The sequence below is a fragment of the Pseudophryne corroboree genome, chromosome 1 (genome assembly GCF_028390025.1).
Source record: "Pseudophryne corroboree isolate aPseCor3 chromosome 1, aPseCor3.hap2, whole genome shotgun sequence".
In the NCBI taxonomy this organism is placed as follows: Eukaryota; Metazoa; Chordata; class Amphibia; order Anura; family Myobatrachidae; genus Pseudophryne; species Pseudophryne corroboree.
The window spans coordinates 518,967,439-518,986,445 of NC_086444.1; the positions used below are offsets into that span (position 1 = coordinate 518,967,439).

Below are 19,007 nucleotides of genomic sequence, written 5' to 3' on the forward strand. Positions count from 1 at the left end.
TTAGGTCTGGGTGTGCACTGGCTCCTCCCTCTATGCCCCTCCTCTAGACCTCAGTTAGAGAAACTGTGCCCAGAGGAGATGGACAGTACGAGGAAAGGATTTTTGTTAATCCAAGGGCAAGATTCATACCAGCCACACCAATCACACCGTATAACGTGTGTATCAAGTAAACAGTTAACAGTATGAAAAAATAACGTAGCATCAGTCCAACCTGATGGAACTATAACATAACCCTTATGTAAGCAAAACTATATACAAGTCTGGAAGAAGTAGTCCGCAATTGGGATGGGCGCCCAGCATCCTCTACAGACTACGAGAAAGATTTACCGGTAGGTTTAAAATCTTATTTTCTCGAACGTCCTAGAGGATGCTGGGGACTCCGTAAGGACCATGGGGATTATACCAAAGCTCCCAAACGGGCGGGAGAGTGCGGATGACTCTGCAGCACCGATTGAGCAAACAGGAGGTCCTCCTCAGCCAGGGTATCAAACTTATAGAACTTTGCAAAGGTGTTTGACCCCGATCAAGTAGCAGCTCGGCACAGCTGTAGTGCCTAGACCCCTCGGGCAGCCGCCCAAGACGAGCCCACCTTCCTAGTGAAATGGGCCGTAACCGATTTCTGTAACGGCAAACCTGCCGTAGAATGCGCCTGCTGAATCGTGTTACAGATCCAGCGAGCAATAATCTGCTTTGAAGCAGGGCCGCCAACCTTGTTGGCTGCATACAGGACAAACAGTGCTTCTGTTTTTCTGATCCTAGCCGTTCTGGCCACATAAATTTTCAAAGCCCTGACCACATCCAGGGACTCGGAATCCTCCAAGTCACGTGTAGCCACAGGCACGACAATAGGTTGGTTCATATGAAAGGATGAGACCACCTTGAGGACGGGTCCGCAATTCCGCTCTATCCATATGGAAAACCAGATAGGGGCTTTTATGTGATAAAGCCGCGAATTCCGAAACTTGCCTAGCCGAAGCCAAGGCTAAAAACATGACCACCTTCCAAGTGAGATATTTCAACTCCACTGATTTAAGTGGTTCAAACCAATGTGACTTAAGGAAACTTAACACCACGTTAAGGTCCCAAGGCGCCACCGGAGGTACAAAAGGAGGCTGAATACGCATTACTCCCTTCACAAAAGTCTGTACTTCAGGTAAAGAGGCCAATTCCTTTTGAAAGAAAATGGATAAGGCCGAAATCTGAACTTTAATGGAGCCTAATTTTATGCCCAAATTCACTCCAGATTGTAGGAAGTGAAGAAAACTGCCTAGATGGAATTCTTCCGTAGGAGCATTCCTGGCCTCACACCAAGAAACATATTTACGCCATATTTGGTGATAATGTTTAGATGTCACGTCCTTCCTAGCCTTTATCAGCGTAGGAATGACCTCATCCGGAATTCCTTTTCCGCTAGGATCCGGCGTTCAACCGCCATGCCGTCAAACGCAGCCGCGGTAAGTCTTGGAACAGACATGGCCCCTGTTGTAAAAGGACCGGTCTTAGAGGAAGAGGCCACGGATCTTCTGTGAGCATTTCCAGCAGATCCGGATACCAGGTCCTTCTTGGCCAATCTGGAACAATGAGAATTGTTCTCACTCCTCTTTTTCTTATTATTCTCAATACCTTGGGTATGAGAGGAAGAGGAGGAAACACATAAACCGACTGGAACACCCACGGTGTCACCAGGGCGTCTACTGCTACCGCCTGAGGATCTTTTGATCTGGCGCAATACCTCTGTAGCTTTTTGTTGAGACGGGATGCCATCATGTCTATCTGGGGCAGTCCCCACTGACTTGCAATCTGTGCGAAGACTGCCCGATGAAGTCCCCACTCCCCTGGATGCAGGTCGTGCCTGCTGAGGAAGTCTGCTACCCAGTTGTCCACTCCCGGAATGAACACAGCTGACAGCGCGCTTACATGATTTTCCGCCCAGCGAAGAATCTTGGTGGCTTCCGCCATTGCCACCCTGCTCCTTGTGCCGCCTTGGCGGTTTACATGAGCTACTGCGGTGATGTTTGAATGGATCAGAACTGGGTGGTCGCGAAGTAAATTCTCCGCCTGCCATAGGGCGTTGTATATGGCCCTCAGTTCCAGGATGTTGATGTGAAGACAAGTCTCTGGACTTGTCCAGAGTCCTTGGAAGTTTCTTCCCCTTGTGACTGCTCCCCACCCTCTGAGGCTCGCGTCCGGGGTCACCAGGATCCAATACTGAATGCCGAACCTGCGTCCTTCCAAGAGGTGAGCACTCTGCAGCCACCACAGGAGAGATACCCTGGCCCTGGGGGACAGGGTGATCCGCTGATGAATTTGTAGATGTGATCCGGACCACTTGTCCAATAGGTCCCATTGGAAGGTCCTTGCATGGAACCTGCCGAAGGGAATGGCCTGGTATGTTGCCACCATTTTCCCCAGGACTTGAGTGCAATGATGCACAGACACTTGTTTTGGCTTCAGTAGGTTCTTGACTAGAATCATGAGTTCCTAAGCCTTTTCTATCGGGAGAAAAACCTTTTTCTGGTCTGTGTCCAGAACCATGCCCTAGAAGCTCAGACGAGTCGTAGGCACCAGCTGCGACTTCGGGATATTGAGAATCCAGCCGTGTTGCTGTAACACCTTCACTGAAAGTGACACACTGTTCAGTAACTTCTCTCGTGATCTCGCTTTTATGAGGAGATCGTCCAAGTACGGGATAATTGTGACACCCTGCTTGCGCAGGAGCACCATCATTTCCGCCATTACCTTTGTGAAAATCCTCGGGGCCGTGGAAAGCCCAAACGGCAATGTCTGAAATTGGTAATGACAATCCTGTACCGCAAATCTCCGGTACGCCTGATGAGGTGGATATATGGGAACATGAAGGTATGCATCCTTTATGTCCAGGGATACCATAAAATCCCCCCCCTTCCAGGCTGGGGATGACCGCTCTGAGTGATTCCATTTTGAACTTGAACCGTTTTAAGTATAGGTTCAGGGATTTTAAATTCAATATGGGTCTGACCGAACCGTCCGGTTTCGGAACTACAAACAGGGTTGAGTAGTATCCCTTCCCTCTCTGAAGTAGGGGAACTTCGACCACCACTTGTTGAAGAAACAATTTGTGAATAGCATTTAACACTATCTCCCTTTCCAGTGGAGAAGTCGGTAGAGCCGATTTGAAAAATCGGCGAGGAGGCACCTCTTCGAATTCCAGCTTGTATCCCTGAGAAACAATTTCTATTGCCCAGGTATCCACCTGTGAGCGAACCCAGATGTGGCTGAAAAGTCGAAGACGTGCCCCCACTGGGGCGGACTCCCCCAGCATCATGCGGTGGATTTTCTAGAGGCCGGGGAGGATTTCTGTTCCTGGGAACTAGCTGTGCTGTGCAGCTTTTTACCTCTGTCCTTACCTCTGGCAAGAAAGGAGGATCCACGCACTCTTTTGCTTTTATTTGAACGAAAGGACTGCATTTCATAATGTGGCGCTTTCTTAGGTCGTGAGGGAACATAAGGCAAAAAATTCGATTTACCTGCCGTAGTTGTGGAGACCAAGTCCGAGAGACCTTCCCCAAACAATTCCTCCCCCTTGTAAGGTAAAGCCTCCATATGTCTTTTTGAGTCCGCATCACCTGTCCACTGCCGGGTCCAGAGGACTTGTCTAGCAGAGATTGACATAGTGTTTATTCTGGAACCCAGTAAACTGTCTCTTTGAGCATCCCTCATATATAAGACAGCATCCTTTATATGGCTTAGGGTCAATAAAATGGTATCCTTATCTAGGGTTTCAATCTCCGCCGATAAGGATTCTGTCCATGCTGCAACCGCGCTACAAACCCAGGCCGACGCAATTGCCGGTCTGAGTAAAGTACCAGAATGTGTGTAAATGGATTTCAAGGTAATCTCCTGCTTGCGGTCTGCAGGATCCTTGAGGGTAGCCGTATCTTGTGATGGCAGCGCTATCTTTTTTGACAAGCGTGTCAACGCTTTGTCCACCTTGGGGATGATTCCCACCGTACCCTGTCCGTTGGGAAAGGATACGCCATAAGAATCCTTTTTGGAATCTGCAGTTTTTTGTCTGGAGATTCCCAAGCTTTTTCACATAATTCGTGCAACTCATGTGAGGAGGGAAAAGTTACCTCAGGCTTTTTTCCCTTTATACATGTGTACCCTCGTGTCAGGGACAGGGGGTTCCTCTGTGATATGCAACACTTCTTTTATTGCAATAATCATATATCGAATACATTTTGCCACTTTCGGCTGTAACTTTACATCATCGTTGTCGACACTGGAGTCTGAATCCGTGTCGATATCAGTGTCTGCTATTTGGGATAGTGGGCGCTTCTGAGACCCTGAAGGTCCCGGCGACATAGGGACAGACACGGGTTCATCCCTGACTGTTCCTTAGCCTCAACTTTGTCTAATCTCTTGTGCATTAAGTTCACACTAGCACTTAAAACATTCCACATATCCACCCAGTCAGGTGTCTGCACCGCCGACGGAGACCTCACATTCATACGCTCCCCCCTCCTCTCTAGGTGAGCCTTCTACCTCAGGCATGTCGACACACGCGTACCGACACACCACACACACAGGGAACCTCTTATCTGAAGACAGTTTCCCCACCAGGCCCTTTGGAGAGACAGAGAGAGAGTATGCCAGCACACACCCCAGCGCTGTATGACCAGGACAAAAACACAATAATATTATGTTTACCCAGATAGCGCTGTTTACATATACAATATGCGCCAATTTTGTGCCCCCCCCTTCTTTAAAACCCTCTGTCTACCGTGGTATAAGCAGGGGAGAGTCCGGGGAGCTTCCTCTCAGCGGTGCTGTGGAGAAAAAATGGCGCTGTGAGTGCTGAGGGAGAAGCCCCGCCCCCTCGGCGGCGGGCTTCTGTCCCGCTGAAAATCTCAAAATTTGGCGGGGGCTCTTATATATGTACAGTGCCCAGCTGTACATATACTTATTTTTGCCAAAAGAGTTCTACATGCTGCCCAGGGCGCCCCCCCTGCGCCCTGCACCCTTACAGTGACTGCCGTGTGTGAGGTGTATGGGAGCAATGGCGCACAGCTGCAGTGCTGTGCGTTACCTCAGTGAAGATCATGAAGTCTTCTGCCGCCTCCTGAAGTCTTCTTTTCTTCTCATACTCACTCGGCTTCTATCTTCCGGCTCTGCGAGGGGGACGGCGGAGCGGCTCTGGGACGGACGGCGAGGGTGAGACCTGCGTACCAATCCCTCTGGAGCTAATAGTGTCCAGTAGCCTAAGAAGCAGAGCCTTGAAACTCACAGAAGTACGTCTGCTTCTCTCCCCTCAGTCCCTCGATGCAGGGAGTCTGTTGCCAGCAGGCTCCCTGAAAATAAAAAACCTAACAAATATACTTTCTGTCAGGAAGCTCAGGAGAGCTCCCTGAAGTGCACCCATCTCCTCTGGGCACAGTATCAAACTGAGGTCTAGAGGAGGGGCATAGAGGGAGGAGCCAGTGCACACCCAGACCTAAAGTCTTTCTTAAAGTGCCCATGTCTCCTGCGGAGCCCGTCTATCCCCATGGTCCTTACGGAGTCCCCAGCATCCTCTAGGACGTTAGAGAAATATTGTATGCAGACGTGTACACTTCTGTGTGACTGCGCTGCTTCTACAAGTCCACATGTTCAAATAGCTGTTGTTGTTATTATATGTGCTCTTGCACCAGCTCTTTACCTTATGTAATAGATTACCCTGATGTAAGACTGATCCATGCATAGGCTCAAATCTCCTTAGCCTGTAATTCTGTTTACATGCCCATGACATTACTGCACTCAACTTAGCCAATATGTGAATGACTCGTTATCATTATTATTATCAGTTATTTAAATGGCGTAAACATATTCCGTAGCGCTTTACAGATATTATTTGCCCATTCACATCCGTTATCCACTTACGCTTTTCAGTGTCAACTCTATTTACTGATAAATTGGCGTATCGCCCATGGATAAAATCAAAAAAATGTGGTCTGCGCTTATGTAAAAGCAGCTCAGATAAAAAAGATAATTGTAGGTTAAAACGAGCGCTAAATTATGCGTGTAGAAAGTGAGTTTGGCACCTGTAAAAAAGAATAATGATTAATACTTAAAAACTTCTATTTACAGCTCTTTTGAGAAATGGTTAGGTTGGTGGTATCCAGATATAGATGTAAAAGTCCGGAATCTAACTGTCCCTAACTTACCGAGTGGAAATCTGACAGGCCGGGCTCTCAGGGATTGTGTTTGCACATGGTGATGTAGAAGTTATAAAGCACGAAACGCGTTGGTGGACAAGTGGTATCACAGACAAGAACATCTACGCCGCTTTGCGGACCCGAACTGACGTCGATATTTCCGGCTTTTTTACAACATCCTTCTGCCGCTGGACGCAGCGGTGAGATCTGCGACTCACAAAGCCGGCCACGGACAGCCCTCACAGCGATACCAACGGCTGAGGAATCCCCGTGGGTAAGTTAGGGACAGTTAGATTCCGGACTTTTACATCTATATCTGGATACCACCAACCTAACCATATCTCAAAAGAGCTGTAAACAGAAGTTTTTAAGTATTAATCATTATTCTTTTTTACAGGTGCCACACTCACTTTCTACACGCATAATTTAGCGCTCGTTTTAACCTACAATCGCCCATAGATGTGTATGCTCGGTTAAAGAGCATGAAAATATGGCATGATTAGTCTGTAAACTGACTCTTATGCAACTCTGAATTGAAACCTTTAACATTAATACATTACATGCCGCTGGAATAATTTTGTGCAGTTATTATAATTGCCAGTTTAAAGCTGCTCTATATTTAAAATGTTGTGAGACCCTGTAAGGAGGTATGGATAGACTGAGGGTTTTTGTGTGTAAACCTAGTCCAGCATGGCACATACTGTACAACTGAAACAACAGCATAGGGCTCACTGGGGCAGATGTATTAACCTGGATAAGGCATAAGGAAGTGATAAACCAGTGATAAATGCAAGGTGATAAACACACCAGCCAATATGTAAATTAATAGTTAGGAGCTGATTGGCTGGTGCGTGTATCACCTTGCATTTATCACTTGTTTAACACTTCCTTATGCCTTCTCCAGATTAATACATTTGCCCCACTGATCCTTATGTGACCTATGCAGGCTTGTGTGAAAATGTACCATGCACCAAAACTGCTGCATGCTGGTACCATTGTATTAGGCATACTGTATGTGCTAACAGTATTAATTGAAGCATGTCTTTTTACATTAGTAAATAATTAGATTTAGTAAACAGGTTATTGTGTATTTGACTAAATACAAGTATAATATATTGTAAAGTGAAACAATTTACAAAAATAATTCTTGAGCCCAATGTGTTTCAGCAGCCCATGGAGAGCATGCATGACAAAGGGATGTCCGATGAGATGCACTGTGCTACTATGAAGACTTCAACCATGAGACCACCACATGCTGGTATGGGCCCTCCTCAGAGCCCCATGGATCAGCATAGCCAAGGTATTTGCTACTGTTACTTTCCTCTCTGGATGTAATACATTTGGTTTTAATTACATGACATTCAAATACATATACTCCAGTTTGGTCTGATTACAGTGTTTAGGATAGCTAAAGAACTAAAGTGCTTTTCTTGTAGCTTAAACAGATTCCTTAATAAGATCACAAAGTAAAGAGTGCATTGTAAATCATGACTGCTTTGGCAGAATCTCAAAAAGGATATTTATGGTATCTTACTAAAGCGTGCACTGTAGTGGCCAGTGGCATCATAATGTAACATTATTTGGAGAATACCTACAGGTAATGTAATTATTGTCACTATTACTCAGCAAAGAATGCCATTTAAAAAACAAGACACAACTAATAATAATGATACAAAAGCTCGGTTATACATCCTGTATGGATATCCCATAACATCAGAAAAGCAATACTATGCCCGACCCTGCTTCCCTGTTATATGTTGTTTGGAGTAAAAAAATAAATATATATATATATATATATATATATATATATTAAAAATAAGGAGAGCGCACCAGTGAATAATAGTAAAAAGTAACAATTTACTCATGTAAATATCCACGTACATCAAGGTTAAAATTCATGCACTTAGCCACTTTCTCCGATAACCGCCGCCACAGTACAGTCCTTCAGTCAGCGGGGTATTCTTCCCGGAGATGCCGTCTGCTCTGTATCAGGCGGAAGACAGGATTCGTCTTGCACTTGTAAGCCACTCCCAACGCGTTTCGTCACTTGGGGACTTCGTCAGGAGTCCCCAAGTGACGAAACGCGTTGGGCGTGGCTTACATGTGCAAGACGAATCCTGTCTTCCGCCTGATACAGAGCAGACTGCATCTCCGGGAAGAATACCCCGCTGACTGAAGGACTGTACTGTGGCGGCGGTTATCGGAGAAAGTGGCTAAGTGCATGAATTTTAACCTTGATGTACGTGGATATTTACATGAGTAAATTGTTACTTTTTACTATTATTCACTGGTGCGCTCTCCTTATTTTTAATATTACCTAGAAACCCGTGGCTCCTGGCAGGAGTGGATGAGCAGGCACTGCATGTGTCAATCAAACAAACTCTGGACAAAACACAGTGTGCGCGGATCAGAACTTTTTATATATATATATATATATATATATATATTTATATATATATATATATATATATATATATATATATATATATATATATATATATATATATATATATATATATATATATATATATATATATATATATACCAAAGTAAGTGAAGTGGCACTCACTTACTTTGGAATATTGGACGATACCATTATGGTATACTTCTAAGTGAGCACCCTCCATGATTATTTGGACAATTATTGTTCATGTTTCTTCTGTGACGACTCTGTAGCAGGTTTTTCTTGTTGTTACTTTGATTCAATCTGTCACAAATTTCTATCTATCTGACCAAATTTGGTTATTTTAATTGCTTTATTTATATGTGGACTGAATCGCTGGGTGCATTATTGTTCATACTCTCTCCTGGTATAGAATGTCTCTGAGTGGAGGCATACTAGATGAAAATTCTTTAAGTGAGGCAGAAAATGCTTTTGTTAGCTATACTGATGATGATATTGAGAGAGTCCTGTTTAATCAGACAGATTTTGATCAATTACCAGCTCGAACACCTCTAGATCTTTTCCATAAGCTTAACAAACTAAAGAAGAGGGAAATAGATTTAACTCTGCACGGACAGTTTCTGTCCGAATACTATCGGAAGAAGAGAATCCCCAGGGGATTTAGAATTGCCAATACTCCCACTATTGGTAGAAAAAATCCATCCTTCTGTGTAAAATGGTGTGAAATATTGAACAAATGTTCATCTGATCTACTTATACTTGTTGTAGAGGAAGTGGGGATAGAACTTAAAAAAGTAAAAAGTGACATTGAAGTGTTTGAACGTGAACATACCTCCAGCTTGAAGGCTGACAAGTCAGAGAATTGGTTAGACAAAATTAAATCACAAGTTGACAAGTACCGATCTGAACTGTTAGCATTCAAGAGAAAAAAATGGGAAACTGTGGAAACTGACTACCAGCAGCATTCGGTATACAAGTGGTTATCTGGGGATGATCAATCCACCAGATGGCGACGTAACCGGCAGAACAGATATAACCACAGGCAACAGAGATTCAATTACCCACAGGGATATTCCTCCTCTGACTCTGAATTCACAGATAGCGTACCGCCATCCGGGTCGGGGGCCTCATCCTCTTTTTTAGGACCAGGCACCAGAGCTCGGAGAGCCAAAGTCGCCACAGGCGATCCCACCCGCGGAGGGGGAGGTGCAAAACCACGGGGACGAGGAGGGAGAGGTTCCCGAACTTAATATTTAATTTATCTACCCATGTGTTGTCAGAGGCTGAAACTTCCCTGTTAAGTAAGGGTCTGTCTTTTGTCCCCACGTGTCACTTTAAGTCCTTCAATTGGTCTATCCAAAGATATAAAATGGGACGCCAATTACGTCTTAGGGAATTTTTCGATAATAAATTTATCAATAATCAATCGCAGCCTGAAATACGATCACTTGGAATGTTTAAAAACACCAGTAAATTTGATCCTATTTCTAATAATGCCAGCTTAAAAACCTTTTTACAGGTTATTGATAGCGAGGTGTTACAAAATAATAATGACAACAAAGGATACTCTAATCTATCCAAGAGTGAGTGGCAAGCGCTGAGAGATCTTAAACGCAACACCAATCTGGTAATTAGGAATGCGGACAAGGGGGGAGCAGTAGTTCTCCAGGATTTTGTAGATTATGATTTTGAAATCAGAAAACAATTATCTGATAATAACACCTACTTTAAGATTCCTTATAATCCGACCCCTAGATTAAAAAAAGAGGTTGATGACTTGTTGACTCAGGCACTACAATGTGCATGGATCAATGATGAGGTCTATGAGTATCTATCTGTGGCCTATCCCATCTGTCCCATTATCTACACCTTGCCCAAGGTACATAAATCCCTAATTACACCTCCAGGGAGGCCGATAATATCGGCACAAGGATCCCTGCTACAACCGTTGGCCAGGTTTGTTGACCACTTCCTCCAACCCTGTGTGAGGGCGATGGACAGTTACATTCGTGACACTAGTGACCTCTTGGGTATATTGGCCCTTATTACTGATGATGTATCGACCTGTGTACTAGCTACCCTAGATGTAACATCTTTGTATACGGTTATCCCTCATGAGGAGGGGATTGCTGCTGTAAGGGAGGCGTTGGTTAAAGGACCTTATGAGGGTCCGCCTATTGAATTTATTTTGAGTTTGATTAGATTGGTACTTAAATACAACTATTTTCAATACCAGGATGAGTACTATGTACAATTGGCGGGCACCGCTATGGGCTCTAATTTGGCCCCGGGGTTCGCCAATTTGTACATGGCAAAGTATGAACATGAGAATATCTTGTGTAACTATGCTGAGCACATTGTATGTTACAAGAGATACATTGATGATCTCTTTATTGTTTGGCGGGGCTCCGCTGAACTGTTTTTTGCCATGGTGGATACCCTGAATGCCCTCACCAGTCCAATTAAATTAACTGCCACAGTGAGTGAGTCTAATATTAATTTTTTGGACATTACAATATACAAAAACCCGGATTTTCCATCAGTACTCGAATATACCCTATACCGCAAGCCCACGGACCGGAACACTCTATTATGGGCGTCTAGCCATCATCCGGACAGGTTAAAATCAAACCTACCCGTTTCTCAATTTCTTAGGGTACTGAGAAACAATTCCAATGATATCAATGCCGATGTACAACTGCTCGAGTGCAGACAGCGATTTATTGAACGCGGTTACACAGCCGCAGTGGTCGACAGATGTCTGATTAAAGCACGCAATTTACATAAGAACAAGACCAGTAATAGAAATAAAAATCGGGATCGCATCATATTCAAGACCAGCTGCAATACTGGCTTACATAATGTGGAAAGAACAATAAAGAAAAATTGGTCCATGATCAGCACTGACCCGAAATTCAAAAAGGTCGGCAGTCGACCACCTCTTTTGAGTGTGCAAAGGGGTGCCAATTTGAAGGACATGCTGATGAGACCAACTATGCGACCGACGATGACTTCTGGCACTACCTGGTTAAATGTGAATCCAGGTTGCTTTAAGTGCCTGAAATGCATGACCTGCAGAGCCATGATAACTGGACGCTTCTTCAATCACCCACTGCATGGTACCAAGATTGAGCTACGATACCATCTAACATGTTTGATGGATCATGTGGTCTATTATCTCACATGCCCTTGTGGGAAAATGTACGTGGGGAAAACCATCAGGACATACCGTGAACGGATCAACCAACATAGATCCTCAATACAGTTGGCACTCACCAGCGGTAAGACGGACAAACCTGTGGCACTTCATTTCATGCAGTTTAAACATCAAGTAGCCACATTGCGGCATATGATTATCGATTGGATTCCACCACCACCACGGGGAGGTGACAGAGGCGCATTATTATTAAAAAGAGAGGCGTATTGGATACACTACCTGGGCACTGTATCTCCAAGGGGGCTGAACGAACAGAACCATCTTAGTGTTTTCCTCTGAACATGAGTTAATGTGAATATAGTTCATTGTGAGAATAATTTACATTGTTTGTGTTCATGGGTGTCCACCATGGCGACCCAGCTTTTCAGTCCTATTAAGTAAATATATGTTTTTAAATGTGTTGTTTGCTATGTTAGTCGTAGTTAGGTGCTATTAGTTTAGTTAGTATATATGTTGATATATTCTCATTATTTTCATCAGTTTTTATTATGCTGCATTTTTTCGGTGTGGAGCTCCTGATACCTACCCAAGCTGTACCTACTTTAAATCATTAGTGTTCTTGTCACTATATAACCACACACATGTTCGGTCACTTTATTTCATTTTAGAAATTAACGATGCTAAAGTTTCTATATCAGCACATTGATGTTGCGCTCCGTTATCTTATTCCCTTTCTATCATTATTTCACGCTTGAAGGCGGAAGCGCCTTGCGTGCCAGCTGCGCTATGCGTTCCACTGAACTTTCAGTGTGAGATTGCGAGTCCGGAAGCAGCTGGTTATCTAATTGAGGCGTAAGCACTATGCGGGTCACTGATGGCGTGCGTTCCACCGGCGGTACTGACATCTGCAGGGAGAGGGTGAGCGCTTTGTATTCATGTATTTGCATTTGATATATGTGGTACTATTGTTATTAATTATGCACTAATATGTGCAGTGATTTGATCTATGTGGGTTCAGTTAGTATTACATTTAATTATATTTGAATGACCGTAATTGGTTAACAGACAGATGGGCGGGTTTTGGTTGGGTATTTGTAGTTCCACACTGATGGTCATTAGGTATGTGATTGTGACGGTTGCACATACTGGTCTGGAAAAAGGTCCGGCTGGGACCGAAACGTCGACCAACCATGAATAAGTTGCTGATGTGAAATTTGATAAACGTCTTTTGCATTTCAATATTAGTCTGGTGAGTGCCTTCTTTACTATTGGATATATATATATATATATATATATATATATATATATATATATATATAATTCCAAAAGAAGACAGCGGCACTTGAGGATTTAGTCAATATAAAAAAAGTGTATTCAAAGTTTACAGATAGCCGCTGTCTTCTTTTGGAATCTACAATTTTATCCCAGAAGGCACCGGGGTAAGAAAGTTAGTCAGGAGAGTGCCGGTCCATTCCACGAGATATATATATATATATATATATATATATATATATATATATATATATATATATATATATATATATATATCATGCAGTCGGCGGCACTCCGGTAATACAGAAGTACTACCTCTGTATTACCGGAGTGCCGCCGACTGCATGCTATTGATGACCCGTTGACATACGGGTGTAGGAGGGCACAGGGCACCGGACAGTTATTTGCGGAGATTGGGAGTGCTGCCGAAAGACTAATATATATATATATATATATATATATATATATATATATATATATATATATATATATATATATATATATATATATAGGCTCATTTGTGCACTCTGCTGTAACTGATAGAATCTGATTGAGTCGTTTGCATATTATTCTACTGTAGTTTTCACAATGAAAACAAATGGCTCATTGCTGTGCATGATGAAACTTTTTAATATGCACCAGTTTTAATGGACCCTCCGTTAAATCTGTGCAGGACAAAACTGTTTATTCTACTGTTCCCAGGACAGCTGTGATTTTTTTGTCTTTGGAAATCCTGATTCCTAAAGTGATTCTGTTAATCCCGTATGAAGATATGAACCATGTACTACTGTTGTACTGCATGTGGTGCCACCCCTAACACTGTGAACCTTTTTAAAGTAATATTTTCTTTTTTTCTTTATTAAGGAGCTGGCCATAGAATGTTAGGTATTTTTGTTTCCTTTGTGTTGTCATGAGTTACTGGCTACTAGTTTCATGTCCTGTATATAATCCTGCTTTATGTGGAAGTATGTAGTGTAGTGATGGAAGATGCTTTATGTGGTGTAGAGTTGCTGAGTCTAACGGAGATGCATTGTTCTTGGTATTTGTATCACATGTAGCATACAACAGTGTTTCTTATTAGAAAAATAGTTGCTCTGTGCAAATGCTTATGTTTGTTTATGTGTGTGTATTATACATGACATGAAATAGCTTTTGTTTTTACTGACCTGCAAGTTCTGGTAGATACACTTATATTTGTGTTTCCCATTAAACTTTTTTTGCCCCTTCAAAATATAAATATTTAAGTTTGCTTGTAATGAATAGATTAATGTTCTTTTATTGGAATCAGTTGAAGCAATGCATTGTCACAATATGCATCATGTGCACCTATGTCAATATTGTGCGTCATCTCTTTGAACAGCATTACCAACACAGTGAGAAGACTGTAACCCTTCACCAGTGTTTTACATATGTCTACATCACATTACCTCTGTATAGTAGTGTTTATGAGAAACAATGCATGCCACTTGGCTTACACAGCACACAACAGCACACTTACCACTGTTTGCAAGTGGCTCAGCAGTAGATTGTAGGTCATTGTTACAATACTGGGATGCATAGATATTGATATATAGATATATATAGATGCCCAGCAATAATGGCCCATTGCCACACACTTATGACAAAGGACCTTTCTTCCCAGTGTGACAGACTACCTTTTTCCACCTTTTGGGGTATATTCAGTAAGAGTCAGATCCATTCCGACATGCATTTGTCGGAATGGATCCGACAAGCCCTATTCAGTAGAGTGGCTAAATCAGACTATCGGATTTGAGCCTTACCCGACTGTCGTATTTGGCCGGCGTCTGTGCAGCTGCTTTCAGCAGCTCCATGTGTGTGAGATCACAGGGAACTGCTGGAGGGAGCCGCACATCACGGCACTCAGCTGTGTATCCCATTGCCAGCCGGGGAGTGCTGCAGGGGGGATGCCCGGCAGGTACCTGCATGCCCCGCTCCCCATAGCCCGCTGCACTGCTCCCCCATCTCCTCACCTCAAACAGACTTTTTTTAAAGTCTGATTGAGATTGTCAGAAATGGGGCCAAAACCTCTGATTTCAGTTCAAAACCGCCCAGTGTGTATGGCCCAGCGACTGAAGAGTGGCAATGATGCGCGCTCCCACATCATCGCCTGCAAGGGGGTCCGTCGGCTGGTAAAACCAGCATGCTTGAAGATGATAATTCAGTTTCCAGCCATCATCGCTCAGTGTGTATGGCCGCGAGCGATGATGGCTGGGAGCTGAACTCTCCTCTTCCCGGCGGACCCGCCCTGCACTCTCTGGAAGCCCCACCTGCTAGCCGCTGTGGTCCGCCTGCTCCCTCAGCTCGTGCTCACTGTGCTCCGTGTCCCGGCTCATTCCAAACGCAGCTCCCTCAATCAGTGAATCGCTGCATATACCTCTTCACCTCGGTTATATACATTGCTGGCATAGGCCAGCATTGTATATACCACTGGCCACCAATGTTGATGTGATTCTTTTTTTATTTTAGCCAGTAATATATACACCAATGTTTAAGTACAACATATAAATGATATATAAATTGCAAGCAGAGTCCCCATTTATACACATTGCAGCAGTCCCCCTTTTTACACACATTATGGCAGCAGTCCCCCTTTTCTCTAACGTCCTAGTGGATGCTGGGGACTCCGTCAGGACCATGGGGAATAGCGGCTCCGCAGGAGACAGGGCACAAAAGCAAGCTTTTAGGATCACATGGTGTGTACTGGCTCCTCCCCCTATGACCCTCCTCCAAGCCTCAGTTAGGTTTTTGTGCCCGGCCGAGAAGGGTGCAATCTAGGTGGCTCTCTTAAAGAGTTACTTAGAAAAAGTTTTTAGGTTCTTTATTTTCAGTGAGTCCTGCTGGCAACAGGCTCACTGCATCGAGGGACTTAGGGGAGAGATTTTCAACTCACCTGCGTGCAGGATGGATTGGATTCTTAGGCTACTGGACATAGCTCCAGAGGGAGTCGGAACACAGGGCTCGCCCTGGGGTTCGTCCCGGAGCCGCGCCGCCGACCCCCCTTGCAGACGCTGAAGATGAAGAGGTCTGGAACCAGGCGGCAGAAGACTCTCAGTCTTCATCAGGTAGCGCACAGCACTGCAGCTGTGCGCCATTGTTGTCAGCACACTTCACACAGCGGTCACGGAGGGTGCAGGGCGCTGGGGGGGGCGCCCTGGGCAGCAATGTATAATACCTGTATGGCGAAAAATACATCACATATAGCCCTTGAGGCTATATGGATGTATTTAACCCCTGCCAGATATCTAAAACTCCGGAGAAGAAGCCCGCCGAAAAGGGGGCGGGGCCTATTCTCCTCAGCACACAGCGCCATTTTCCCTCGCAGAAAGGCTGGTGGGAAGGCTCCCATGCTCTCCCCTGCACTGCACTACAGAAACAGGGTTAAAACAGAGAGGGGGGGCACTGATTTGGCGATATGTATATATATTAAAATGCTATAAGGGAGGAACACTTATATAAAGGTTGTCCCTGGATAATTATAGCGTTTTGGTGTGTGCTGGCAAACTCTCCCTCTGTCTCCCCAAAGGGCTAGTGGGTCCTGTCCTCTATCAGAGCATTCCCTATGTGTGTGCTGTATGTCGGTACGTGTGTGTCGACATGTATGAGGAAAATATTGGTGAGGAGGCGGAGCAAATTGCCTGTAATGGTGATGTCACTCTCTAGGGAGTCGACACCGGAATGGATGGCTTATTTATGGAAATTACGTGACAATGTCAACACGCTGCAAGCCGGTTGACGACATGAGAGGGCCGGCGAACAAATTAGTATCTGTCCAGGCGTCTCAAACACCGTCAGGGGCTGTAAAATGCCCATTTACCTCAGTCGGTCGACACAGACCCAGACACGGACACTGATTTCAGTGTCGACGGTGAAGAAACAAACGTATTTTCTTTTAGGGCCACACGTTAAGGGCAATGAAGGAGGTGTTACATATTTCTGATACTCCAAGTACCACAAAAAAGGGTATTATATGTGAGGTGAAAAAACTACCTGTAGTTTTTCCTAAATCAGATAAATTAAATGAAGTGTGTGATGATGCGTGGGTTTCCCTCGATAGAAAATTATTGGCGGTATACCTTTTCCCGCCAGAAGTTAAGGCGCGGTGGGAAACACCCCTCAGGGTGGATAAGGCGCTCACACGCTTATCAGAACAAGTGGCGGTACCATCTACCGATAGGGCCGTACTTAAGGAGCCAGCTGATAGGAGGCTGAAAAATATCCTAAAAAGTATACACACACATGCTGGTGTTATACTGCGACCAGCGATCGCCTCAGCCTGGATGTGCAGAGCTGAGGTGGCTTGGTCGGATTCCCTGACTAAAAATTTTGATACCTTTGACAGGGACAGTATTTTATTGACTATAGAGCATTTAAAGGATGCATTTCTATATATGCGAGATGCGCAGAGGGATATTTGCACTCTGGCATCAAGAGTAAATGCGATGTCCATATCTGCAAGAAGATGTTTATGGACACGACAGTGGTCAGGTGATGCAGATTCCAAACGGCACAAAGATGTATTGCCGTATAAAGGGGAGGAGTTATTTGGGGTCGGTCCATGGGACCTGGTGGCCAGGGCAACTGCTGGAAAATCCACCGTTTTTTACCCTAAGTCACATCTCTGCAGAAAAAGACACCGTCTTTTCAGCCTCAGTTCTTTCGTCCCTATAAGAGTCATATCTGCCCAGGGATAGAGGAAAGGGAAGAAGACTGCAGCAGGCAGCCCATTCCCAGGAACAGAAGCCCTCCACCGCTTCTACCAAGTTCTCAGCATGACGCTGGGACCGTACAGGACCCCTGGATCCTACAAGTAGTATCCAAGGGGTACAGATTGGAATGTCGAGAGGTTTCCCCCCTCGCAGGTTCCTGTAGTCTGCTGTACCAATGTCTCCCTCCGACAGGGAGGCAGTATTGAAAACAATTCACAAGCTGTATTCCCAGCAGGTGATAATAAAATTACCCCTCCGACAACAAGGAAAGGGGTATTACTCCACACTATATGGTGGTACTGAAGGCTAGGTGAGACCTATTCTAAATCTGAAAAATTTGAACACTTACAAGGGTTCAAATCCAGATGGAGTCACTCAGAGCAGTGATAGCAAAGAACAAGGGGACTATATGGTGTCCCGGGACATCAGGGATGCTTACCTCCATGTCCCAAAATTTGCCTTTTCTCACCAAGGGTACCTCAGGTTCGTGGTACAGAACTGTCACTATCAGTTTCAAGACGATGCCGTTGGATTGTCCAAGGCACCCCGGGTCCTTACCAAGGTAATGACCGAAAGGAGGATTCGTCTTCGAAGAAAATGGACGACCTCCTGATAAGAACAAGGTCCAGAGAACAGTTGGAGGTCGGAGTAGCACTATCTCAAGTAGTTCTACGACAGCACGGGTGGATTCTAAATATTCCAAAACCGCAGTTGTTCCGACGACACGTCTGCTGGTCCTAGGGATGATTCTGGACACAGTCCAGGAAAAGGTGTTTCTCCCAGAGGAGAAAGCCAGGGAGTTATCCGAGCTAATCGGGATCCTCCTAAAACCAGGAAAAGTGTCAGTGCATCATTGCACAAGAGTCCTGGTAAAAATGGTGGCTTATTACGAAGCGCTTCCATTCGGCAGATTTCACGCAAGAACTCTTCAGTGGGATCTGCTGGACAAATGGTCCGGATCGCATCTTCAGATGCATCAGCGGATAACCCTATATCCAAGGACAAGGGTGTCTCTCCTGTGGTGATTACAGAGTGCTCATCTTCTAGAGGGCCGCAGATTCGGCATTCAGGATTGGATGCTCGTGACCACGGAGGCCAGCCTGAGAGGCTGGGGAGCAGTCACACAAGGAGTGTGATCAAGTCTGGAGAATTCTCTCCACATAAATATACTGGAGCTAAGAGCAAATTTATAATGCTCTAAGCTTAGCAAGACCTCTGCTTCAAGGTCAGCCGGTATTGATCCAGTGGGATAACATCACGGCAGTCGCCCACGT

The 19,007-nt window shown here is 44.6% G+C and overlaps 1 protein-coding gene across 6 annotated transcripts in view; it reads left to right on the plus strand.

Annotated features, from left to right (window-relative positions):
* Positions 1-19,007, plus strand: part of SMARCA2 (SWI/SNF related, matrix associated, actin dependent regulator of chromatin, subfamily a, member 2) — a 631,684-nt gene that overhangs the window by 76,552 nt on the left and 536,125 nt on the right. For 4 of the 6 annotated variants that reach the window (XM_063913944.1, XM_063913943.1, XM_063913946.1 and 1 more), the window contains exon 3: positions 7,341-7,473. In XM_063913944.1, the coding sequence (XP_063770014.1) occupies positions 7,341-7,473 (133 nt within the window). The remainder of the gene's footprint in view (positions 1-7,340; positions 7,474-19,007) is intronic. The other 2 variants (XM_063913945.1, XM_063913950.1) reach the window with 1 other exon arrangement.